Source organism: Xyrauchen texanus, chromosome 35, assembly GCF_025860055.1.
Source record: "Xyrauchen texanus isolate HMW12.3.18 chromosome 35, RBS_HiC_50CHRs, whole genome shotgun sequence".
Taxonomy (NCBI): Eukaryota; Metazoa; Chordata; class Actinopteri; order Cypriniformes; family Catostomidae; genus Xyrauchen; species Xyrauchen texanus.
In genome coordinates, this window is record NC_068310.1 from 25409562 (window position 1) to 25437371 (window position 27810).

At 39.8% G+C, this 27810-nt stretch overlaps 1 protein-coding gene across 3 annotated transcripts in view; it reads right to left on the reverse strand.

Moving 5' to 3' along the window:
• Positions 1 to 194: 194 nt before the first annotated feature.
• The window catches only part of LOC127628831 (activin receptor type-1B-like), a 29361-nt gene continuing 1745 nt past the window's right edge, over positions 195 to 27810 (reverse strand). For 2 of the 3 annotated variants that reach the window (XM_052105746.1, XM_052105747.1), the window contains exons 2-9: positions 8676 to 8918; positions 8290 to 8550; positions 7105 to 7335; positions 3904 to 4071; positions 3645 to 3801; positions 3374 to 3498; positions 3032 to 3162; positions 195 to 2352 (exon numbers count right to left, since the gene is read on the reverse strand). In XM_052105746.1, the coding sequence (XP_051961706.1) occupies positions 2227 to 2352; positions 3032 to 3162; positions 3374 to 3498; positions 3645 to 3801; positions 3904 to 4071; positions 7105 to 7335; positions 8290 to 8550; positions 8676 to 8918 (1442 nt within the window). In that variant the 3' untranslated portion in view covers positions 195 to 2226. Of the gene's footprint in view, positions 2353 to 3031; positions 3163 to 3373; positions 3499 to 3644; positions 3802 to 3903; positions 4072 to 7104; positions 7336 to 8289; positions 8551 to 8675; positions 8919 to 24746; positions 24870 to 27810 lie in introns of those variants that run through there. The other variant, XM_052105749.1, reaches the window with a different exon arrangement.

The following is a 27810-nucleotide window of genomic DNA, read 5'->3' on the forward strand; positions in this document are numbered from 1 at the left end:
CATAATTGTCTTAAGTGTACGATTGTAAGGCTTAACTTTGATTTGCTAGCTTAGAAACTATTTTTGTATTTCACTTTGAATAGCATTAACTTACAAGGGAGGTAATGTCATTATTATTGGTTTAACTAAAACAAATTGGTCAATGGCCTGAAGCTATTGGAAACAATGAAACACAGATAGGAAAAAGACTTTATTACTGTATACCATTTATGTACATTAATCTGAATCTTATCGTCAAAACTAACATAGACAAATATTTTACAATTTCCTCCACAAAGTGGCAATAACCGCAACTTCTGCCATCCAGTATCGTCTAAATGTCTTTCCTCAAAGGTTTGAGTACATAATTATACACACAACTGCAAAATCAAAGTGGTAGAGAAAAGAAAAATAGCAAACGCAATATAAATAACAGAGGAACGACTAGTCTACATTTTTTCTCTCCTTGTCGTAACATTTCTAAGGACAGAATTCCCAGTGTATGACGTAGAGCACCATGATAAAACATAGTTCAGTCAGAATTGTTAGTTTAAGGCATTCTCAATTCAAGTGAAAGTACAGTTCATGAAATCAAGCCACTGTCCTCAAACATACTCTTATCTACAGGGGACAGATTCATAAGATATGGCCTGTACAATATAAAACACACACATGCCAATCAGAAATGGACTACAACAGATCCTGCCATATGTATCTTACACATAATATAGGACCCCTGCTCTCAGCATTTCTACAATTCTGTAAACCCTTGAATTGAAAATGAACAAGACATGGGTGCAGACAAAGCTTTAGGTTTGTAAGGGGGTTGGATGCAGTAGTGAAATTGGCATTCTAGGGCTGAGCTAATTATGAAATGATGCTGTTTACAATGTTGAGTGATTTGTCTTGGCAAAAGGCACAAAAAAAAAATCACAAGGAAACGTTCAGTAGTACAATTAAATTGCATAACTCTTCAATGCATGGCAAAGCAGAGCAATACAATTGTTATAATAAAAGGCAAACCGAAAGATACAATTATTATACTTCAATACTTCATGTGTTTTCTGAAGTGGTACTACTACATCCCTAAAGGACACAGAGCGGAGCAAACATTAAAACAACAGTGCAGTTTCTCATGCCAACATTCAATTTCCTATAGAGCATTTATAAAACATACTTCAGCATTCCCATTAAAATAATGGAGTTTAAAGGGGAGAAAATTGTGACTTTCCTTATACAACTTTGTGCCAAAATCACTAATATTCCCAGTACTGAAAGCACTGGTGTTATAAATGGACCTTATCAAGAACAATGCAAGTTATGACTAAACATGAGCAAACTATCATTCCACAGTGAACTCAGCATTTACACAGATTTGTTTCACTATATTAGTGAGGACATCTCATTCTTCCACTGATTTCATAACAGGCTAATTATATATTCTATACCCTAAACCTCACGGAAACCTGTGTACGTCAGTACATTTATACCTAAACATGATTTGGCTGATTTGTGAACCTTTTTTACTAATTTACTAGCCCATGCCTATGAGTATTTAAAGGGATTGCACACACAGATTTGATGGATTGAGTTCAGCGAATGCTGCCTGAAGATTAATCAGTAGGCTGATTTTTGCTGATGTTCTGCTCCTCTTGCAAAATTAAAGATGCATTTCTTCGACAAGAACAAAAAACTGCAATGCATTTTTGCTTGATTTAACATGAATTGCTAGCAACAGGAAACAGTGTTATCCAGGTTTTTCACATTCTCACAACAGCAGTAGATCACTATATATTATTCTTGTACATTTACGATGGAATATGATGCACAGTATTTTAGTGAATGAGGATGAACAAATTCAATCTAAATGTATTTTTTTCAAAAAGTCACACAGCAGAGTCCATTTTGGATGAAACTTTAAATAAAAAGTTGACATTCAAAATGACATTCCTGGCAAAATAAAAAACACAATTAAGCATGTCGATGGAGGGAGGTGGTGCTGACATCAGCGGTTAGGAGGTTTATCCATGATTGAAAATGTTGAAGTTACCTCTCTTCAAAGAGATGGAGAAGGAGCAGGACTGGGATGGACTGACACTCAGTAGTTTCATCGAAGATGAAGATGTAGGCCTCATCACAACTTGAAAAGGTTAAGAGGACTAAAACTGGCAGGCTGCTTTTTGCTTAAGTCTTTTTTTTATTATTCACTTGTGCGTCTCTATAGGGATCTGCAATCTCCCACATGGTTCAGATCTTAACGTCTTCTTGGACACTGAGTTGAGAGAGTGTCTTCTTAATCCGTAGAGCCGTAAGACGGGCAGCTCCGTTGGCATACCAACACTCTCGCATGATCTTCCCCATTACTCTCAGTGCCTGTAGAGAGACCCAAAACAAGATGACTCTTTCCATTCTTTCACTGTATCCTCAATGTCAGGCAAAAGCAAAACTTTGCCTGCAAACTAACAACTGAATTGAGAACTGTTCCATCTGTGAATGTATCATCCAAGTTTGAAGCCACTGAAAAATTACTATAAATGCACAACTGCATCTGCACAAAGGCAAACTGCAGTAACTTCACCAACACTGAATTAAAAAAAATCCACTAATATTGAAAGGTGTTATCACTGACTTCATGCCTTATTCTATGAGTGGAATTCACTCAAGATCAGTAAAACATGCTTTTTTTTAACCACTCGATGATTTGGAATGCCCAATTCCCAATGAGCTCCAAGTCCTCGTGGTGGTATAGTGGGGGGTGGCAGAGGACGAATCTCAGTTGCCTCTGCATCTGAGAATGTCAATCCGCACATCTTATCACCTGACTTGTTGAGCGAGTTACCACGGAGATGTAGCGTGTATGGAGGCCCACGCCATTCTCCGCGGCATCCACACACAACTTCCAACCATCATCTTCGTTTTGGCCAGATTTTGTTCTAAATTACATCACACACGTTCGTTCTTCGATATCCAAGGAAGTGTGCAGGGGCCTAAAGTGGCAGGTTTTTGAACAGAATAAGTTTCAAAGCTGACCAGACTTCATGCCGATTTTTACCTCATAGCTCTGCCACCAGTTGGGCACGTTGGGTCGTAGTCTCTGTTCACACACCACCTTCCTCATCTCCTCTATAGAGGGATCGGAGGGCACCAGATCATAGTATGGGAGCTGGTAATCTTCATGGATGCCTGTGAAGATATCACGCAAATCAATATTTGTGATTCAAGTTCATTGTTTGAATGGCTCAATTCAATCCTTGCAAGGAATCTTTCCATTAGGACTTAGATTTAGTACCCAATTCTATCAGATTTCCAAGTTCATTATTTTAATCATGGCTTAAAAACCATAGTTCTTAAAGGTGGAAGGCAAGTCAAGCTTTAAGCAAGTTCCTTTTCTCACCTCCAGCATTACACCGTCGTGCAATCTCCCAGTATACCAGTCCCAAAGCATAGATATCAGCACACTTGAAAGAATCAAACTGTTTCATGTTGATAGTTTCATCTAGTACCTCTGGGGCCATATATCTAAAAAAAAAAAAACACTTTTAGTAATGCTGTACACAATTGTTAGGCCAAGTAGCATAAAATGACAAACTCTACTCTTCAGGTTTACATATTAGCAGTAATGTGTTTTTTCAGAAAGCAGCTGCAGTGGATAACAGTAGTTTTACCTTTTGGTGCCGACCCTCTGATTGGGTGCGATGTCTATAGTGTCAGTGATGGACTCGTGCCGTACAGCGAGTCCCAGATCTGCTATGGCACAAGTACCATTCTTTTTCACCAGGATGTTTTTAGATTTGAGGTCACGATGTGCAATGCCTGGTTTCCCTGTGGGAGGGGACAGTCACGGCTTAGATCAGTTTTGGGAGTCCAGGAATTGAGTGATTTGACAGTTCATATGCTGTTGTGTCCAATTAAATTTGTATTTACCCTGTGTGCCCAGTATCTCCATATGCAGATGTGCCAATCCGCTGGCAGCTGAGAGCGATATCTTTATCATGCCCTCGATTGTAACAGAATAGTGGTTGAGATAGTCAAATAATGAGCCATGTTCATGGTAGTCTGAGACTAGCCACAGTTGGGTCCATGTGCCATTGTCTAAGAAACAGAGAAGAATTGGGTGAGATTTAAGGAGAAACCTTAGACTTATATGCTTGATGAAGACTATAGAGGTGTGATGTGGAGGACCATTTCTACCTATAATATAAATGAATAAATAAAGAAATGTATATTTAAAAGACATTTATTTTTTAAAGTGTAAAGTGTGGCAACAGTGACATTTTGTGTTTGACCAAATGAAATGCACAGATGGGTGTGGGCATTAAGAAATTTTAAAATGTACCTGTGAGTGGAGCAAGTCTAATAGGAATTGATTGGTCTGTATTGAATGAATGATTTATACTGTAGTTGGGCAAAATCTCATATCACTACTATTTTACTTATTTTATATCTCTGTAATGCTTTGTGTCGGTGCCAGCCAAACATCACTTCAGTCTATTACGATGGACTTCAGAGGATGAACTGATGCCAACTCCAACCATAAGACATGTGATACTTCATATGCCATTGCCTGAACCTTGGACTTAGGATAGACCACACCGAATCTCACCCAAATTACCGGCCAGGTTGAAATGCGATGCACCTCATTGATCTCTGCCTGCATCACCTCGGTCTAATGATGGATTACACTCTTTAGTTGGAATACATAGCCAACAAAAGCCTTCATCAGCCAACTACATTTACATTTACATTTATGCATTTGGCAGACGCTTTTATCCAAAGCAACTTACAGAGCCCTTATTACAGGGACAATCCCCCCAGAGCAACCTGGAGTTAAGTGCCTTGCTCAAGGACACAATGGTGGTGGCCGTGGGGCTTGAACCTACAACCTTCTGATTACCAGTTATGTGCTTTAGACCGCTACACCACCACCACTCCATGCTCAAGGACACAATGGTGGTGGCTGTGGGGCTTGAACCAGCATCCTTCTGATTACCAGAACCAACTAACAAGGACAATTGTATCTACATGAACTTCTGCAATTTATCCAGGATGGACTTTCAAAGACATTGGTCATTAATCTTACAGTACTTACAAAATCTTTGTTTAAACACTGGCCCTTAACACTTACTTGGTTTAATAATTTTAAACCATGACTTGCACTATACATAACTAATATCGGCATTATACTCATGTTGTTTAGCCAGAGTGGAACTGGCCCCCCCCAGTGAGACAGGTTTCTTCCAAGATTATTTTCTCCATTAACCAAAATCATATGGAGTTTTGTGTTCCACTGGAGTGGTGGTTCAAGCCCCACAGCCACCACCATTGTGTCCTTGAGCAAGGCACTTAACTCCAGGTTGCTCTGGGGGGACTGTCCCTGTAATAAGGGCTCTGTAAGTCGCTTTGGATAAAAGCGTCTGCCAAATGCATAAATGTAAATGTAAATGTTCCTTGCCACAGTCACCTTCGGCTTGCTCACTGGGATTATAAATACAATTATTATTTAACCACAAATTTTTAAACACTATTCAGAATCGTATTTTATCAAACTACACAATGATGACTAAGACATTATAGACATTACAATTTTATCTTCTGTTAATGCATGATATTGTGTAAAGCAGCTTTGAAACGATTTGTGTTGTGAAAGGCGCTTTACAAATAAAAATGACTTGACTTGAGTACATATAGTGACCATACTTGTGTAGACTCTTAAAAATGTAAATGTCTGGGACTCAGGTAAAAATCTTGGCAGACAATCTGAACAGAAACACTTTGACAGTGACAAAAAGCAGCACATTCACATGAAATTATCCAGTATCAATTAAAGCAAACGCGGATGTGGCGATAGCAGCCGTTTGCCTTTATTCAGGACCGGGCACTTATAAAAAGTCATACAAGGCAGCTCAGCGAGGGTGGCAAAGGGGCAGAGAGAGAGAGAGAGAGACAGAGACGCAAGGCTATTCATTCACGCACACACAAAAATATGATGTACAGAAAACACACTGAGCTCAATACTGTCAAACTGTTCTTTCTTTGGATAATACAGGTATATATATATCTATACACATCTCATATATGCACCTACAATGTATGACATATATGAGTTGTTGTGTTAGTGTTTCACTGTGTAAGGAGAAGATGGGTGCATGCGTGAGAACCATTTGAATGAGAGACGCTCTTTATTAATCATAGCCCATCCTTCAGAATCCAAATGTAAATATGCGTTATATTTGAGGCAATTCCTTTCGCTTTCTCCAATCGAAAACGAATTGGGACTGTAACTACGTGCCATGCCGTGCATCCCTGTCTCTCTCTCTGCCCCTTTGCCACCTTTGATGAGCTGCCATATTTGACTTTCTACATGCGCTCTTCCCAGTCCTGAATAAAGGCAAGCTGTTGCTATCGCCAACATCCGCGTTTGCATTAATTGATACTGGATCATTTCATGTGAATGTGCTGCTTTTTTTACATTTTAGAAATCCTGTCCGAATCCTGTACATGTACAGTATGGTCACACTAGGTACACAGAGTTACAGAGATATAAAATCAGTCAAACAGTAGTGATATGAGATTTTGGTCATTTTGCCAACCTATAAATCATTCATTCAATACAGACAATTCAATTCCTATTAGACTTGCTCCACTCACAGGTACATTTTACAATTTCTTAATGCATGTCCACACCCATCTGTGCATTGGGTCAAATACAAGATGTCACAGAGGCCTCCAAACTTCACTCTGGAGCACTCCGAGCTCGATTGCTGTGCCTGAAGTGGAAAGCACGCCCCCTCATTACCATATGGACACAGAAATGTATAAATAAATGTGGAAATAAATACATATGGGAATATATACATGCACAAAATAATTAAATGTAGAAAAAATACATTAGGAAATAAATACATGTGGAAATCCAATAATACATAAATAAGGAAATAGAAGTATAAATACTCATTTGTCAGATTTGAGCATGCATTTATTTGTTTATATGTACACTTTTTTTAATCGTTTAAATTTCTTTAAATATATATTTACTTATTTATACATTTCTAATTAAGACAGAAATAGTCCTCCATAGTGTAGTACACATTTATCTGGATCAGTAGACTGATAGATGGATACTACCTTTATTATCAGCAGCAATGAAGCCTAAGATATTTTCATGCCGGAGCATGATGGTCTGGTAAATCTCAGCCTCGCGGAACCAGGAGCGCTCCTCTCTGGAGGAGAAGATCTTCACAGCCACATCTCCTCCTCTCCATCTCCCCCTCCATACCTCCCCAAAACGCCCTTTACCTATGATCTCCTGCAGTACAATTGTCCTGGCCACTGTCCGCTGAACAAACAGGGGCAGACCTGCAATAACAATAATTCATCAGTACACATGCAAAAACCCTCATGCACCAAGACCAACTTTACACCTGGTAATAAAATCAGCTTTGGACAGCACTAAATACAGGTTTAAATGGTCACCACTCCAATTCAAATCACTCAAACCACATTCGGGGGTAGTCAGAACATGTATTTGTAGTGTAAACCCTAATTCATCCTGGACAACAGCAAAAAAACTGTCTACTCACTGTCTCCCATTCATTGCACTAAATTTTGTTGTATACATGCGAAATGACAAAGCAATAAGTTGTCCAGTTGAAAATTGTGGAAATGCACTTGTCGGAATTTTTTTTTGCCAGTGATCATTAGCATGACATCAGTATATGCTAAACTCTGAAGAAAGCTCAGCAGATTTTCACAGAAGTTCTTGACATCCTTGACCCTTGCATCCTTGTTTATTAAATATTTGGGCTAATATGATGATCCTTGTGACTATCAAAAATAGTGAATTCCTTAATCTCTGTTTAATAACACATTTAACTAAGTTTAAAGAAATTTCACAGAATTCTGCACAAAATCAGCACATAAAAGTGCAAAAAAAATGTCAGCTTATTTTGTTGGGGCCTGGCAAAGAAAGATCAATGTGCATCTGAACTGAATTTCAGATAATACAGGAGCTAGACCAGTACTAGGTTGCAAACTTTGGGGGCCAATGCCCCCTTGCCCACCCGCATAGATCCAGCATTGAAGCTAGAAAAAAATAACCAACCATTCCATTTACAATTTTATGTTTGCATTGAGATACAATCTTGGAAGTATATCTGGAAGAAACAGTGTGACTTCCCTCAAAATGTGGTCATCGGAGACAGATTCTGTCCCACTTGAGCACTTGTTGTCAGATCACCCAAGACAGATGTTAATAAAAGGTATCTAAAACACTTTCAGGCTTACATAGAGAAAATAAAGGTTGTGACTTACCAGACCCTGAACCCGAGGTAGACAGATCAAAGATGAGGTCCTGTAAGGTCTTGTCTTTGGCCAAGTAGAGATGATCACAAGATGGATCTTCCATGTCAAGTCGCTGCCGATGGTTATAGTTCCGTTGGTGGTGCTGAAAAACGAGCACTCCCACGATAAGTAACAGACAGAAGAGAAAAACTGGACCTGCGATCACAGCCACCAGCTCTACTGGACCCCAGCTGCCCCCTGATCCAGTCCAGCTGTTATCTTCAGGAATCCCTGCAAGATAAAGAGGTAAAATACATGTTACCACACTTTGGGTTCCGGTCATGCTTAGACAGTCAAATGAATAGGGTACTTATAGTATTTCTTAGAGACCATTACACATTAATAATTTTGTCTACCATTGGGCACTTGTAGGTCAATGCTGTTACAGAAGTCTGTATAACAGCAGTGTATGTTGAGCAGGCCCTTGGAGCTCAGGCAGTAGATGGGCTGTCCTGGTGGTTCCAGGCTTACACGAGGCAGACATATTCGTACATGCTCCTCCTCCTGACCACTGATGTATGAGGTGGAGGTCATGCAAGCCCCATCGGTCTCGCACACATAACCAGTCTTCTCACAAGCAGTGCAATTACACTTAAGAGCTGTAGAAAGAGAAGAAAAATTAATTCATTAAAATATTTCGTTATATTATACAGTAGATGTTTTAGTGCCTGGTTGTTTTTTGGAGGTTCTTAAACGTGTGAGATGTACGTCTACTTTACCCTGTCTGTTGTATTTGATGTAACAACTCAACAAAGATAGTAGCTAGTGAAGGGCTTGTAACAGAGTGCACATGAGCAAAGATGGCACAGTTCTAATCACATACTTCCAGGTGTTCCTGTCCCAGCCGAACAACTGCCATTTAGATGAATGGGAATGCTAATTTCCAGTTTTCTCCAGGTGTTATAGACCTCAGAGTAAATATCTTCAATATATGTTTCTAAATTCCTTAAATCACTTCCAGTGTATAATTCAGATGAACTGTACTGGCCTAAAATATCCACCAGAGGGCAATCAATACCCAAAAGAAAGATTGAGAATCACTTCAATTAACTCAAGATGCAGCACTGCATAAAGAATGCCATTTGCTTCCAAACACCAGAACATGAAACCGAATCCTCCACTGCAGAGCAACACAAACAGACTGTGTATAGCAAAAAGCTGGCACTGGACAGCCTGATCTGGAACCCCACTGCATCACATTCATCACAAAACTATTACAAGCACAACAAATTATGAGCAAGATCAATAGATTTGATATACACCATAGAAATATCATGGTAAAAGTAAAAAAAAACATACAGTAGTACCATAGTACAAATAAAAAACTAAAAACAAGGTACTACCATGGTACATGATCAATAAAACATGGAATTACCATGGTATATGGCCAAACAAAACATGGCATTGCAATAATACCTGACCAACAAATATGGTATTATCATGGCACCATGTTCAAAAACGCACGGTACTGCCAAAACATAAATGACAACACACACTCGTGGCTGAGCGATGTCTGTGGAGAGCGAGGTTGAGTGTGAGTACGATAAGAGTTGGCACCTGTGGGAAATCACTTCTAACAGGAGTTTTGTGGTTGCAGTGAGAGCGGAGGATGATTTAAATGGCGATCCAGACTGCCGCAGGAGAGAGAGAGCGCTGAGCTTTCAGCGAGTGTGTGTGTGTTGGAGAGCATTCCGCTATAAAGCATATTGTTACCTGGGTACTGCTTCCTCCTTGAGAGAAACAAAGAAACTTGTAACACTAGTGCCGAAACCCAGGATTGAGGAAGGATGTGCTGCCACGACATCCTTGCTGCTGGAAGAAGTCTTAAAGTCCCTCGCCAGCATCCACCAAGAACAACAGCAGACCCTCATGTCTGGGGAAGCCCAACTCGTGGCACAACAACTCCAGGTTGCCAACCTCCTGGAGTATTCGGATTTGAATAAAGCCATCCTGCAACGGGTTGGCCGCAGCCCGGAACAGCACCGCCAGCATTTCAGCACACTGACGCAGAGCGAGGACGACCGCCTGTTTGCCTTTACACAACAGCTCTGCGACGCCTGCTGGAAGTGGTTGCTGGCTGAGGAGGAAGGTGACGCAGACGACGTCATCAACATCATGGATGGCGAAGTGGGTCCAGTGCCACCATTGCCGTGGCTTCGCTGGAGGAGGCGATCCAGTTGGCTGAGGACCATATATCGGTGTATCTGAGAGACAGTGAGCCCTCTTCTCTGTCACTCTCTCTCTCTCTCTCTCTCTCTCTCTCTCTCTCTCTCTTTCCTCCCCCTTGACCTGTTCCTGTTCCCCGGAAATTGGAAATGTCTCTCCTAAAACCGGTTCCCCGGTTAATCCTCTCTGATCTCCCCCACAGGCTGGTGAATCCGCTGCCATGGGTGCACCACAGGCCGTCCCGATCGAGCAAGAGCTGACCGGATACCTGAGAGTATAAACAAGGGTACATATCAAGCCTTAGTGGATTCAGGTCATAATCAAACCTCCATTCACCAAAGCTTGATTCAATCCGAGGCTTTGGATACAAGCCGGTGGGTGATGGTAAGGTGTTTGCACATTGGTAATCGGATTACCCGTTAATGACGGTTCTCATTACATTTTGGGCACAAAAGCATGGTGTTGAGGCTGTGGTTCCCGCCTCACCCACCCACTAATCATGAGTATGAATTGGCTGGCATTTACTGCTTTGAGGAGAATTTGTGTGGATGGGCCCTGTAACAAAGTGTTTCAGTGTTTGGTTTGTGATTCACTGGCTGGGGAGGCAGAGCCAGGGCCGTCTATGTCAGCTCTGCGTCAGGGTTCCTGGCTTCTGCAGCCTATAGAGGATTCCCTGCAGGGGATTTCCCTCTGAAGCAGATGAGAGATGAGACCCTTAGGCACATCTTTGATCAAGTGAAAGTGATTGATGGTCAACGCCTCTAGCCAGACATTGCACTCGCATATCTGTATGTTGCAATCATTAAGGATTGGTTGTATCGGGTGATGCAGGATGCTTAGACAAAAGAGTATGCAAACCAGTTGTTAGAACTGAAGAGCCATCAGCAAAAGTAATTCCAGATGGCTCATTATAATCTGATGGTGGGACACTTAGGACAGGAAAAAACACAGAACCTTCTAATTTCTATTGGCCGGGCATTCATGAGGACGTTTGCAGTCAGCTGGCGAGTGCCACTGCACCCCCTTCCATTATGACGCGGTTATTCGGCCATGGGAATTTACACCGGGAGATAAAGTTCTTGTATTACTCCCCACATCGAGCTCTAAATTACTCGCCAAGTGGCAAAAGCCCTTTGGATGTTCCATGGCGAATCGGGGAAATCGATTATGAGGTTAAACAAATGGATTGAGGTGGAGCACGTCAGATTAACCACCTTAATCTCCTAAAACCACGGAGAGGCGGTCCACGTGACTTTGGCGACGGTGGTTCTGGAAAGGAAGAAGCTCGAACCAGAGGTGAACTTAAAAGCCACCGATTGAGTCACTTGCGGAGACCATCTCTCACCATCACCAGTCACAGAGGTTGCCAGGATGCAACGTGAATTCTCCAACATGTTCTTGCCTCTTCCCGGTTGTACGAATCTCATTGAGCACCATATCGAGACGAACCCACACACACAAAAAAAGAAGAATTAAAGGCCATGCTGGATATGGGGGTAATAGAAGGATACCACAGTGACTGGGCCAGCCCAATGATGTTGGTTATGAAGAGTGACAGCTTGGTCCAGTTCTGTGTGGATTATAGAGAAGGCAAATTTGGTGTCTAATTTTTATGCATAACCGATGCCTCTGATTGATGAACTGCTCGATCGGTTAGGCGTGGCTCGCTTTTATTCAACACCGGACTTGAGGGATATTGGCAGAACCCCTTAACTCCCATGTCCCATGAAAAAAAACTGCATTTTCCACACTGTTTGGCTTACACCAATTTATAATTGTTGGCTTGTTCGGGGCCCCGGCCACATTTTTAATGGCTCATGGACAGGATCTTCAGTCCAAACGCCGCTTATGCCACAGCCTATCTGGTTGACATCATTATTTACAGTAATGATTGGCAGCAGCACCTGCAGCATCTGAGAGCTGTCCTGAAGTCACTGAGATGGGCAAGACTCACTGCAAACCCAAAGTGGGCACATTTGGACGGGTGGAAGTATGGTATATGGTCTTCCACTTGGGTCATGGACAGGTGCGGCCACAAACTGATAAGACCGCAGTGATTGCAGCCTGAGTGTGGCCCAAGACCAAAAAGGAGGTGAGACAGTTGGTGGGTATGTGGTGATGGGGGCATAGTCGATCGACATCTGTGGAGAGTGAGGCCTAGAGTAAGTACAATAAGGGTTGGCACCTGTGGGAAATCACTTCTAACAGCTGTTTTTTGGTTGCAGTAGGAGATGAGGGTGATTTAAAGGGCGATCCAGACCGACGGAGGAGAGAGAGAGAGAGCTGAGCTTCAAGCGAGAGTGTGTATTGGAGAGCATTCTGCTATAAAGCATAACATTTTTGAGAACAACTAAAAGACTCATGTTGGATTGTTACCTGGCTCCCGCTTTCTCCTTGAGATAAACAAAGAACCTAGCCACAAAGACCAAAGAAATGGCACTGCCATGGTACATGACCCAAAAAAAACATGGTAATACCATGGTATCATACATGGTAATAACGTGGTAATGTTTTGTAAGTGATCATTTGAGGATTTTATACTGTCCACATGATGATTGCCTGCGGGCATAGATACATATAATTAATCTTCAGAGGCATTCAAAAAGTCAGACACCAAGACTGAACACTGCATCGCTTTTGGTAACCATTTTAGAACAGTCAACACCATTGTATTTTCGTGTCTCTCCAGCAAGTCAAATGGGATACGAGAAGCAGGGACGGCCACTGCTGGTACACACTGACTGCCAAGGGTGACCGAGGTCGAGACACGAGGGGTGGCTGTCACACTTTACTGGCGCCCTCGGTTTTATCAGCCGAGAGCTGAGCTGCATACAATGGCAGGCCACCTAAGACAAATCGTACCAGTTTTAAAATAACATGACTTCAGACACTTGATGGTTGATCACAACAGGGTCGATGAGGGACAAAACGCTCTTTAATGCAAAGTCTTTTCTGGGTTTCTTCGTCAAGTATGTTCTATTCTAATCCGCTCTTCTCGTTTCATTGCTTTTCTTTAGCCTTTCCCACATGTTCAGGACTATGATGTTTGTATTAGCCTTTTATAGGCAGATCCTGTTTTTACCTTTCACTCCCTCTGTCACTCATCTCTCTGTCACACATTCATTAAGGGGCCGTTCAGACAGAACACATTTTTGCATAAAAACAAAGAACTGGATGCAGCATAATGAATGGAACAGAATGCAGACATCTCAAGATACATTTTAAAAAGCTGAGACTTGTCCGTCCGGCACGTTTACATGGAAAAACAATGGAAAAGGAGGAGCAAGACACGGAAAAATCCCCAGTCTGGAAGGGAACCGTCAATCTGGGAAAGTCTTTGAGAGTCGCATTTGCTAGGGATAGGGCTAGGTTTAAGATTAGGGTTATGTGTACAGGTTCTGTGGGACTCAAAATAAACTAACACACTGTATGAATATCAAATGCAACTCTTGCAAGACTTTTCCAAGGTTGAGGATTCGCTTTGATTTATTTTAACAAATTAGTTCACATGGTTAATTTCAGTAAACTGTTCAAAAAAAAGGATTCACAAGGAATCAAAAATGTTCTCAGACATCCCGCATTGAATTTACATTTTTTTTTTTAATTGCTGTTAAATCACAGAATTTTCACTTTTTAGTTATATAGATTTAGTGTTAAATGTCAAATGCATTAAATGTTGTTTATCGTTCATTATTGTTAAGAGTACCCCTAACTATAGTGTAACCAATATTAATAATGCTGTTTATGAATAATATTAATCATTAACATTTTACTCCTTCAAAGTCCTTAAGTTCATTTCATTTAATTTAATTTATTTATTTATAAAGCACAAATAAACACAACAGAAGTTGACCACTGTGCTGTACAAATGAAGAAGTATAAAACAAACCACAACCAATACAGTAACAGACAATAAAACACTAGGTTAGGGTTTAGCGAAAGTTATGAGTGAAATGCAAGAGTTAAAAGATAAGCCTGTAGCTTAGATTTAAAATCATGTACAGACGTTGCAGACCTCACAGATAAAGGAAGACTATTCCATATCCTAGGACCGGCCACTGAAAATGCACGATCACCTCGCAACTTCAATCTCGATCTGGGATATGACAGTATAATGCTGTCTGAGGATCGCAAGGCTCTTATTGACTTTTTTACCTTTACAAGATCTGACAGATAGGATGGTGCCAGACCAGTCAAAGCCTTAAAAACTAGCAGCAAAATTTTAAATTCAACTCTATAACACACTGGCAACCAATTTAAAGACAATAATATCGGAGTAATGTGTTCTCGATCTACTGAACCCCAGTTAAAAACCTGGCTGCAGCATTTTGGACCATCTGAAGCCGTGACATGGAGGATTGGGGTAATCCAATATATAGTGAATTACAGTAGTCCAAACGAGATAAAACAAAAGCATGTGTGACAGTTTTAAGATCATTAAAAGATAGAAAAGTTTTAACTTTGGATAGAAGTTTAAGATGGAAAAAACAAGACTTTACTACAGAATTTATTTGTTGGTCAAACTTGAGATGAATCAAAAAGAACTCCCAAATTTTTCACAGTGGGTTTGATATAAGAGTTTAAATAATCGTAGTCAGTAGTCGGGTTTGCTTTACCCACAGAGGGGCCAAAAACAATTGCTTCAGTCTTACTCTCAAGTTGAGTGATTCAACAAAGCTTTGCGAATCAGTGTGATTGATTCACTTAAAAAAACCTGCTCAAAAGAACATCACTATTTTAGACACAACCTTGAAAAAACAATGAGAAGTAAAGCAATGATAAAAGATGTCTAGCATCATGTTTACAAAGAAAAACTATTGATAAACTGTGCAGAGAGAGACACAATAACTGGTTCGGTGTAAACGTCCCCCAACACTTAATTGATCTGACTCACTATACTTCCACTACTTTTCATGCAGATATATTGCAAAACCCATGATGTGTAAGTGCCAGTGGCCTAACCACACCCTTCTGAACAAGTGTTAACTTCGCTTTTTCAGTGTATGCGTGTATTTGGGTGTACTATGTGTCAGTGTCAGAGATGAAGAGAGGGAGATCAAGAGCGTGTTTGTGTGCTCTATAAATCTTGTAAAGGCTGTGATCTAGAAGACACAGAAGTACACTGCCAGTAACAGTCAGTGGAGCAGATCCAAGTCAACTGAAGTTCACATGCACAAGGAATTTCCTGCAGATTACACAGAGGTGACCAGGCCCTGATAAAGTGGGAAAAACAACGCTACACCATAAGCCACTAATAGTTGCTCTAATGGAGCACATCCGATATCTTTAAATCACCCAATTGTGTGTGTGTGTGTGGGGAAGAACTTCTTTAGTCTGAGAAAACTAAAACATAGATAATCACAACAATTACAAACAGGATAACCAAACTTAACAATGAATTCATCAAAAATGTCACAATCGCACGCTATTTAAATACCTTTCTATAGCATTGGCAAGTACCGGAAGTACATTTTGCATGTTCAGATTAACTCAAAGCTACGAAAAAGTTTTCAGGTCGCCCATTATGCACATGTGATCTGGACATACAGTACACATATCTTTCATAAATGAATAAGATAATGGCCCTCGTTTCAACATGCCAAACTTATGCTGACAACACACTATGCTTTTTTGAGGATATTTTTCAGCCACATTTAATGACGTCTGACAAAGTCTGATGATCCATTCTAGTGAATTACTCAATAGTACAGTCAAAATCAAGTCTGCTTACTGAACTAAACTGCAATCCAATTCCTGCGATTCAGTCAGATTTTTCAAAAGGGTTCCCACACTTTTTGACCAATGAATTTCCAATTTACTTTATGACATTAAAAGGAATATTCCAGTTTCAATACAAGTTAAGCTCAATTTTTTCAGGGGTGGCCAGGTAAAACCCAGTGATTTTATTGGAGTGGCCAAACAAATTCACTACTGACCAAAAAGCAAATTCTACAGGCAGAAATTCTGTTTATAGATCACAAATGTATACAAGGAATTTAAAAGATATCAATTTATTTCCAATGCCATACAAAAGAAGGAAAAAAATATATTGGCTACATTTCTAAAACAAAACAAGGCTTGGTTGGTGTGGATGTTTGATGCATGTTTTTACTAGCTGTAACAATGTAGTCGCAAGTTCAGAACCCAACTTGATCCCATTTTCCATGTTGCTGAATGTGCCGTTATGTACTGATCCTACATTGGCTTCGTTGGCACGGCTGCATGTAGTTTCTTTTTCCATGATACTAAAGTGAAATCAGAAACAAATGACCAAGTGTCCCCACATCAATAAATAATGCAATAAAGTTGGCTTGATGTTGGATGTTCTTGATTCACAAATAGTCGCAAATTTAGGGGCCATCTCTAAAGATACAGCAACATTGGAGCATAACGGACTATGATAATGGCTTACTCGGATAACACTTCGTTTCCCAGCGCTGGCAGAAAATACTCAAAACAGACACAAGCAGCGCATCTATCAACCACAAATAATATAATATTGAGCAGCAGCCGACGGAGTTGCATTGGAGTGATGTTACCTCCCCTCTTCGAATGATTGGCTATAGGAGGAGCTGTCGATCAAGAACTAATATACCAATGGGGACGCAAAACGCCCCCGATTTACATAAAACTCATTTACATGAAACAAATTTTGGAAAATCAAGCGCAGAACTTGGAAACAAAAGCAAAGCAAAATACAGCGCAAGCATACAAAAAAATTTAAATGAGCAAAATTGTCAGAGAACAAAAACAGTAATATAACCAAGGAAAACATGATTTTATTTGCAATTCTGATGACTTTGCTATTTTTTTTCTGCAGCATATTTTGTGTTTATATTTTTTTTTTAATGCTTATTTTTTTTATCTGTGCTTATTATTTTCAGATTCTTGCTTATTATTTTGATTCATGCTTATTATTTTTGGATCTGTGACCGCAATAAATTTGGCGGGATTTTGATCCCATACAGTGCAACGGTCGTGATATGACCTCACACCTCTACACACAGAGGTTTGTACTGTGTGGGCAGTTCATAGCTGTTCAGCCTGAATAGTGCTGACGGTTTGAGTCACCTGTCTGTCAGTGTTGTCAAAGGTGCTTTGCACAACAGGGGTGGCCAAGCTTCAATCAGGGGTGGTACTGGTCACCCATGGCCACCACGTAGCTACACCCCTGTTAGTACGTAATGTACGTGGGGCGGCTGTGGTTCGGGTGGTAGAGCGGGTCGGCCGTTAATCGCAGGGTTGGCGGTTCGATTCTTGGCCCATGACTACACATGCTGAAGTGTCCTTGGACAAGACAATGATCCACAAGTTGCTCCCAATGGAAGGCTAGTGCCTGGCATGGTAGCTCTACTGCCATTGGTGTGCAAATGTGAGTGTGAATGTGTGTGATAATGGGAGAATGGGACACAATGTAAAGCACTTTGGTAACCTCTAAGGTTAAAAAAGGCACAATATAAGTGCAGACCATTTACCATTTTTACCAATGTTTTGAATTAACATATATAAACAGATACTTACTAGATGTAATATTTAAATATTTTAGATGAGAAACTAGAAAATGTATCCTCAGTATATACAACTTTCCACAACTATGAGATTTTACTAAATTCCTTGCTTTTTCCAAGACTAGCAAATCACAACTACTTAATATTTCCAGGTTTTTAATGACTGTGTGAACCCTGTTTAAATGACCAAATCAAACTTGATTCAAAGCTAAATCAACTAAAATAAAAAAATAAATAAAAAAACTTAGGTTTGGAGCCACGCACGCCATTTAAATCAATCAGTGACGAGGGATCGCAAACGTTTTGCACCAAGCAATCTCTTGTACACACACAACTGGTGGCCTTATTCTGGCTCTTTGTGTGGAGATTAGAGCGACATGAGGAGGGATTGGGCGGGCTGTGTCTGGACAAAGGGTGGTAGTAGGGTGTGTAGAGGAGGATGGGGGAAGTAACTGTTATAGTGGCTGGGGGGCAGGGGACTCCCCCAACATGCTTTTAAGAGCTGGTGGTGAAACAGATACGCAAGGACAGGGCAGAGCGAGGTAACAGAGGGGTGGGAGGGCGACTTATAGAATGCCCAGCTGTGACAGCATTTTGGCCAAGAGACTAGATTTGTTAGTCTTTAAAACCTAGTCTAGACTTGGCTTAACTCAAAAGAAAAAGGGGAATTCAGTCAAGGACAGCATTAAACTTTCACTGCCAGTGTGAAGTTCCTGTCATTCCATACTTGTTCAGACAGGAAATGAAAACCATTGCAGCAAGACGTGAATGAAATTGTTGCCATTAACAGTGTGCTTGGCTGATCAGAGCCAGGCTCATGGGAGAAGTCTTTAGTCAATGATGAAACCGCAAACAACTTAAAATTACATGGTACTGTGACCGAAACCGATTTCTGAGAATCACAAACTCTCCTTCAAAAGTAACTTTTAAGTTGAGGCCAAAATAAGGAGAAAATGACAATTCTGTCATAATGTAATCAACCTTATGTTGTCCAAAGCCTGTAATGACATAAAAGTTGATGTTAGCCAGAATTTGAGGAACCGACAGCCTTCACTTTTATTGGATAGAAAAAAGATGCAATAAAAGTGAAAGGTGACTAAACCTACCATTCTGCCACATAGCTCTTTATGCATTCCACATAAGAAAAAAGGATTTAAAACATGTGGGTGAGTAGACGTTTTCATTTTTGGGTGAACTGTAACTTTAACAGCTCACACACTTTATGTGTGGCAAAACCAGTTCTCATATCCATTATAAATGGATGGCAAAACCAGCAGTAGTCTCTTGTTGTAGGTATAATCTTGCTTCACCTCCTCTAGATAATGAAAGCCCACCATCCTCCTATCTAGCCACTTAGGAGAGCAGAATGCCAGGGGCTACATAGAGTGGGCAGTCTGAGAGAGTGGAGTTACCCAAGATGCATAGGGCTGAAATGAGATCCATCGAGCACCCAGACAGGGAGCTGATTAAGATGTGCCGACGCCACCAGACAGAGCGCGCACACACACACGCGCACACGCAGACATGCACTCTAAATTGCACATTGAAATACATGCACTCACAAAATCAATGCAGTGAAAGGAAGGAGAGCTTCTTCAATACCCTCATTGGTCAAATTACTCATCTGCTCAGGAGGCAGAAACCACTTTCCCACACAAAACCTGAATCTACAGAGCTTTACACCCCCTTCATTCAATTCAATAATAATCAGACCGTTTACTCTCTCTGGCAAACATAGGAAGAAGTTATTTATATACTTTACATAAATCTATATATCTATTTCTATACTATATATAAAAGTATTAACTGAATTACACAACCACTGCCAAAAGTTTGGACTAGTTTCTTTTTTTTTACTATTTTTCTATATTTTAGAATAATAGAAAAGTCAACACAATTATGAAATAACACAAATGGAAGTATGGGGACTGCATAATGTCCAAACAGTGTTCAAAACTACGTTTTCGATAAATTACATGGACAACAGCTTGTTACTCTCTAGTCATTTTCTCATCCAAATTGATGAGGTATCTCTACCTGGGATGCTTTTACTAGCATACTAGCTGATTTTCTTTCATAATCAGGTCAAACTCATTTATTAAGAGAAATTACATTTTAGTTTTTTTTAAAGAAATGTCCAAATTTAGACAATTTATATTACTCTACAAAACTAATACTTGGTATTTAAGCCTTTGCTTTTAGATCAGATGTATTTTTAAGACCATGAGTAACAAATTCAGTCTAGTGTGTCCAAACCTTTGAATAGCAGTGTATATAAGATTATGTTTGGGGATGGGCAGTTCAAGTAGTTTTGGTCAAGTAAATGAGTAATCAATTACTTAAAATTCTGAATTGAAGTTCAACCTTTGAGCCTGTTTTTGTTATGAAAAGCACTATGCTGGAACTACAACAACAACAACAAAAAAATGACAAAAAGAATTTGCACTCATACATAGAAACATACATTCAAAGTCTTCTGAAGTGATACGGTCACTTTAAATAACGTAAGAGTTGTTCAACCACAAGATGTGGAGAAGTTGCCTACAGCAGGCAAAAGCTCAAAGGAATATTAAACTGCAATATCCGAGGAGTGTTTTTACTGGTTGACTTTTTAAAGCTGAACGACTACTCGATTAGTAAATTACCCGTGCCCATGTCTAATTATGATAAGAGTCACCCTTGTTTTTAAGGAATACTTAGTAGAAAAAAAAAAAAAAGTTTGACAATTTATTTACTCCTCTTCATATTGTTACTTTCTTTTGAAGATCACAAAAGGAGATGTCAGGCAGTACTTTAGGGACATTCATTGTATGGAAAAATTAACAGTGCAGACGTTCTGGTGTCCCAGAATCAAGAAATGTAATTTGGTTTTGGAATGATATGAGGGTTTGGAAATGATGACCGAATATTCATTATTGGGTGTACTATATCTTTAATATACTTTTTAGTACAAAAAAAAAAATAATAATTATAAATAAATAAATAAACATGATACTAATTTCAATGCAGCCATCCAAATGTAGGTCACACTAGGGTCTGTCTGTGAGTACAACCAGCACTGCCTGCCGGCCATTCAGGTCATTAACAAGGTCATTAATGAAGCAGAGAGAAACCTCAGTCTGCTGTGACCGTGGTCTCAATAGACATATGCTTGCACGCACACACCCTCCCTATGAACCCACAGATCTCTTTATGCTGTACACTTTCCATGCTCTGATCTTATATTAAAGCACACACATGCAAAATATGGCTTAATGTGCTCCCTTTCATTTCCATAACACTAGTCCACAGCACCTGGAGCCCTCCTGTGTTATGGGCTTCAAATTTCTGCTCAGTCCTGCATCCGCAACACAAGTTTAGAGTTTTATGGTTCAGGACCTTTGACTATTACAGGAAACAATTTTTACATTGAAAACAACTGAAGAAATATTTGAAGATCTTTAAATAGATCTTGCAAATATAGTTCATAATGACCAGGGCTGTATATTCCAAATCTTCTGAAGCTATATAATTGGTCTGTCTGAGGAATGTTATCACTATACTGACAACGTTGCCATCCCCTGAAGCTCGTTTTCATGTCCAGAATCCAAAAACAGCACAACAAATTCAATTGTACACTTATAGGGCCCTATATTTCAACGATACGGAAAACACAGACAGAATCTTCATTAAACGGAATTAACTATTAAACGTGGATTGTCACGGAATTTGACACATTTGGAATAAATTGAATGAAGATACAAGTAAAATCATGATATGCCCTAGAACGATAATTAAAGCACAAAGGACTGAGATTTAATGAAATAAATATACGGTCTGCATGTGCTTTGCACTTCAAAGTGAATGTGTGAAGCTAGCCACTCATCCACTGATATCACAGCATTGTAAACAAGAACATTGTGTGTGTGTGTGTAGATGACAAAGAGCAGAGCACTTATTCACTGTGAAGTATGCAACATATGCAACACTTCCGGTGTGTGTACGCTGTGCGCGCTTGGCTGCTGCTTCACATCGGAGCTGTTCGTTTGTCTTCGTTTTGTTCCGTCTCATTGTTGTACTCGTTGTCGTTTAACACACCCATAAAAACGGACATTATTGGATTTAATTCCAATAATTTGTTTGACCATTTTTGTAGTATCCCAACGGTGTGCGGGAGCAGGCTGCTTTGCTACACTGGTCTGCTGCAGTGTCTCACTCAGCCTACCTGATTCCATCTGCATGTTGCGGAGTCTCGTCCGGCATACCTGATTCCACCAGCATGCTGCAGTGTCTCACCCGGCGTACCTGATTCCACTGGCCTGCCTGCCGGGCAGCATGATTGCTGCAGACGGTGTGGCTGCATTCTCTAATGCCATGGTGCCAGTCATCATCGTGTGATCCCTTTGGGCATTTTTTCTCTGTGATATGGGAGATGTGGAGTGTCGACAAGGGTTGATTGTGCCCCCACTCAACGAGGGACTACACTCATGTAATTCTTTACCCTACGGCTCATTTTGTTTTGAACTGTTTGGACGGACATGTGCAAATCCACATTTTCACTCCTGGTTTGTTGTGTTGTGCTTGTAAACTTGCCTTGCTTTTTGTATACTATAATGATTTATTGTTTTGTTATGATACATTTGTTTGTTGACACATGTAAAGTGCTTTGAGCTTTTTGAAAAGCGCTATATAAATTAAACTTAAGAATAATAATAATAATAATAATAATAATAATAATAATAATAATAATAATAATAATATTACTACACTGTATATTTATATAATTTAAATCGCTGGATTTCTGGAAGTGAGAAGATGTCAAATACATTCAAACTAAAAGTCTTCATTCGTAGGGTTGGGAACCGTATGATTTACATGACTTTTGGTTCCGTTAACTGTTCTCCTGCATGAAATTTTCTGCCGATGTGTCTGGAACAAGTCCTGAAATACTCTGACAGTGTCACCCACAACGCATATCTGTAGCAGCGCTGCCCTCTACTATCTCTACAGCATAAAACACACAGCTCTACCAGTGCATTTGATTCCTGATCGAACCACTCTCGATCCAGCTCTTTTGAATCTCGATTCCAGTAAGAATTATTCAAAGGTGGCGGTACTTTTGAATCTACAGCGCAATCATACGCCGTTCAGGTATAGTCCGATTCCTGAAATAATTATTCGAATGAGTTCTTTTGAATCTACAGTGCAAAATATACAGTGCTTCCAGTATAGTCCAGAATACAAGTAATATTTTACTGATGTGAAAGTTATGAATGTCCAACTTCAAATGAAAAAAGAACTGTTGAAGTCTCACAAGCCTGAAGTACAACATTAGGCTATATAACATAGTCTCTAGAACGGTTACCATTTATTACCGATGACCTGTGTCTGTATTAAATCAAGCAGTGCAGTTACTGACTGGTTGTTCATATGTCAAATGTATAATACATGAGTTCTGTTCTAATACGTGGAATTTTATAAAAGAATAAATAAATTAATGAAATATGCCATCACATTTCTTGTTGGTTTAGATTAGTTTATTTAAAATATAGTTAGGATATATTATTGGATTGTAATAGTCTCTAAAATGTTAGCAAAAAACACCTTTTACATGAATTATATTAAATGTATTTCCGATTTGATATATCTGCTCTGTAGAAGCCTGACATTTCCTCAACAATGTTGTGTTTTGGAAAGTGCTGTGAGGATTTGAAAGCACTTCATTTGATAAAAAATTATGCAATGCTATGTTAAAAAGTAATTGTTCCATTTTAGTTTGATTTAAGTCCTTTGAATTTATTTGAGAAGACAGTTAAAATAAAATTAAATAAAACTTTAAAACACAGAATTCAGAAAAATTAAATGGCAAACAGAATTTGGGACAAAATAAAATGCATTTCAAAGGATCCTATTCACTCAATGGCCAATTGTGTTTGGCTTCAATGACATTGACGTGCCATTTTTTTTTTTTAGACATGAGTTTCGGCCTGTTCCTCAAACAGAAGACTTAGAATATAATGCATGAGTCCAATGGACCACTTTTATGATACCTTTATTGTGCTTTTATGGTGTTTTTGGCCTATTTGGAACATGTAGCCCTTGTATGCCAATAGTGTAAAGATTCTTAAAAATGTTATACTTTTGCTACACTAAGGAAATAACAGCATCTTGGTTTGGAATAACAAGAGGGGGAATAAATAATGACATAATTTAGATTTTTTTGGGGAACTTTTTCATAAGTGCGCAGCTAGTACAAAGGTACTTGTACAACAATAACTACAGTTGTTTTGTAAGCCAATGAATCACTCATACAATTTTAAGTTTAGAATAAGTTACAGTGTCATTCCTGGAGTGTTTTTCACCAAACATCAATGTAGAATATCAGGGATTGTGTGAACCGGTGCAAGTTTTTTATTTCAGTTTGGTCTACATGTGAAAAGAAAAGAAAAATCTGGGAGAGAATAATAATGCTGAAAGAGAGACGCACCCTGCCTCACGGCTGTCTGCCTAGCTCACAGTGCCCATATCACATTGCTGTCGTTTTCTCACACAAGCCTGTGAGAACCATCACACGGACATCTAGAAGCTTGAACAGTCACAATGTGCCAATTTAATGAAAACATATGGAAAACGATTAATTCAGATAGGAAGCTTACTAAGACACCAATCAGCCATACTCGCCACCTCCTAGAAACTCATTACCAAGAAAACAGGGCCTGAAGACACTGAATAGCCTTAGATTCCCTACTTTCACCACCTCAGTGGAATAATTACCATAGCATGGCTGGAGACTCCAATCTGTTCCCTTTCCACAGTCTTTATCCAACTACCAGCAGCTATGCAAACCCATCACTGCAGCCTGAAGGCACCTCTCACACTACAATCCACTCACTGTTGTGCCTGACTTTGAGTTGACCCAGTCAGATTTACTAGAGGTGGGATCTGTCTAGTCTTTCCCATTAAGTTTGATGAAATAGTTTGGAAGCATTTTGTGCATCACAACGTTCGTAAATGCTTCTCGGAAAAAGATGAGTCACCAGTTATAGATCATAGATTGCAGAACCTTTTTTAAAGTCAAATTAATATGGTCCCTGCAGTGGTAAACTTCATTACACTGTCATCCTCAACATGCCCAGAGTGTAACAAACTGCAACAAGGAAATACTTTTATATTTTAACTAGTGGATTGTAACACAAATCCACACTGACCTGACTGTAAACGTCATTATTATTCTAGTTACAAACATCCCCTTGTGTCTCAAGAAGGTGGCTAAATATTAAACACATTTTTTTGTGTACACGCAAATATCACCAGAACTTCAACACCACATTTTTTTTGCATAAAACATAATAATCCATTGTTTCCTGGCACAAACGGTTATCTTGCAGTGCCGTCCAACCACAAACTTGTTTATTCGTGCTGTGGATGTAACAACCATCAGTTTTACAATACAAAAGAAAGGCAGACTCCCTTGACAGGCCACTGAATAGGGCTCATTGGCAACATTTCCATTACAAAGGACCAGACTCCAAATCTGACTTCAGTCTGACTTTGTTTAATGACCAGCTTCCCATCGCACTCTACAACAGAGATGTGCTTGCCAGGGGTTCTAAAACACAACTTCATTTTTCATTAAGCAGTAAACTTTGTAAATAAATAGTAATATAACTCAAGTTGGGTTATCTTTTGAAATTAAAACAACTAAGTGAGTTGGCAACATTTCCTAGTCCTAATGGCTTGACAATAGAAATGGGGTCAGTGGGGACTGGTTCTGCAAGCCAAAAAACACAATTCTCAAAGATGGGCTGCCACTGAGTTGTTGTGTAAACATGAGTATGCCACAGCAAATGATAGACTGAAAACAACAATTATGATATAATCTAAAACTATAAATAAGCAGTCTTGTTAAAGACATCTTATCCTGTGTGTGAAGTTTAAATAAGTATCTTAATGTGTAAAAACATCATGAACACTCATTCATTGTGACATCAGTTCTGTGAAGCGTTGTGAAATACTGGAGGTCATTTGGTCAGTTTAGAGCCTGTTTGTTTTGACAGGCCACAATTTACCGCGAAATGTATCATAGTTACAGTTGAAGTCAAAAGTTTATACACACCTTAGCCAAATACATTTAAACTTTTCACAATTCCTGACATTTAATCATAGAAAACTTTCCCTGTCTTAGGTCAGTTAGGATCACTACTTTATTTTAAGAATGTGAAATGTCAGAATAATATTAGAGAGAATTATTTATTTCAGTTTTTTTCAGTTTACATACACTTTGTTAGTGTTTGGTGGCATTGACTTTAAATTGTTTAACTTGAGTCAAACGTTATGTGTCGCCTTACACAAGCTTCTCACAACAAGTTGCTGGAATTTTGTCCCGTTCCTCCAGACAGGACTGGCGTAACTGAGTCAGGTTTGTAGGCCTCCTTGCTCGCACACGCTTTTTCAGTTCTGCCCACAAATTTTCTATCAGATTGAGGTCAGGGCTTTGTGATGGCCAATACATTGACTTTGTTGTCCTTAAGACATTTTGCCACAACTTTGGAGGTATGCTTGGGGTCATTGGAAGACCCATTTGCAACCAAGCTTTAACTTCATGGCTGATGTTTGAGATGTTGCCTCAATAGTTCCACATAATTTTTCCCTTCCTCAGTGCTCCAGTCCCTCCTGCAGCAAAGCACCCCCACAACATGATGCTGCCATCCCCATGCTTCATGGTTGGGATGGTGATCTTCGGCTTGCAAGCCTCATCCGTTTTCCTCCAAACATAACCTGTCATTATGGCCAAACAGTTCACTTTTGTTTCATTAGACCAGAGGACATTTCTTCAAAAAGTAAGCTCATTGTCCTCATGTGCACTTGCAAACTGTAGTCTGTCTTTTTTATGGAGGGTTTGTAGAAGTGGCCTTTCGGAGCAGCCTTTCAGGTTATGTCAATATAGGACTAATTTTACTGTGGATATAGATACGTGTCTACCCATTTCCTCCAGCATCTTCACAAGGTCCTTTGCTGTTGTTCTGGGATTGATTTGCACTAGTCACACCAAACTATGTATATCTCTAGGAGACAGAATGCATCTCTTTCCTGAGCAGTATGATGGTTGCATGGTCCAGAGCAGGCAAGCAAAGCAGTGTGACACTCCACACAATAACCCGCTCCATGCACATGTGCTCACGGCCCAAGTGGACACTCCACACAAGTATCGCTCATGCTCACTGGTAAAAAAAACGTTCGCTCAGACACAAAATTTCTCTGTAGTATACTTGGTTCCAAACACACACACAAAGTGGGTAACTACAGTGGCCCAAGCAACTGCCCCTTTGCCTACTTGGGCTGAGGTGCCCCTCTGGATGAAATATAGACTATAGGCACACATTCATTAAATTATCAAATGATCCGTAGTTAGATAATTCCACAATGAAATTCTCTATGCGAGAGCATAAATCTTTACTAATCAACTGATCAATTGTATAATAGAGGCATGAAAGCAGAATGCTACGCCTGCAAATTAGGACACACTGATCTGCAAGACCAGACATGTTCATTGGTTTTGTGTGTGTGTTCGTCAGGATTCAAGGCAAAATGCTTTGCCAAAATACAGTATTATTAAGCTTACATATTCAATTGAGGGTGCTCTAATGTTCGCAACCCCACAGAACTGGGCCTGTTTCTAGCTGGCAGCTGCACTAACTCGATGGCAAAACAAGATACATTACTTCTCTATTAATTTATTATAGAATAGCGTAGCCTACTAGCTCACTGTAGAGCGGAGGAGGGCGGGGCCGGGTTGGAACAACGCACGCCGGTCCCCAATCAGCCTGATGGGGGCGCG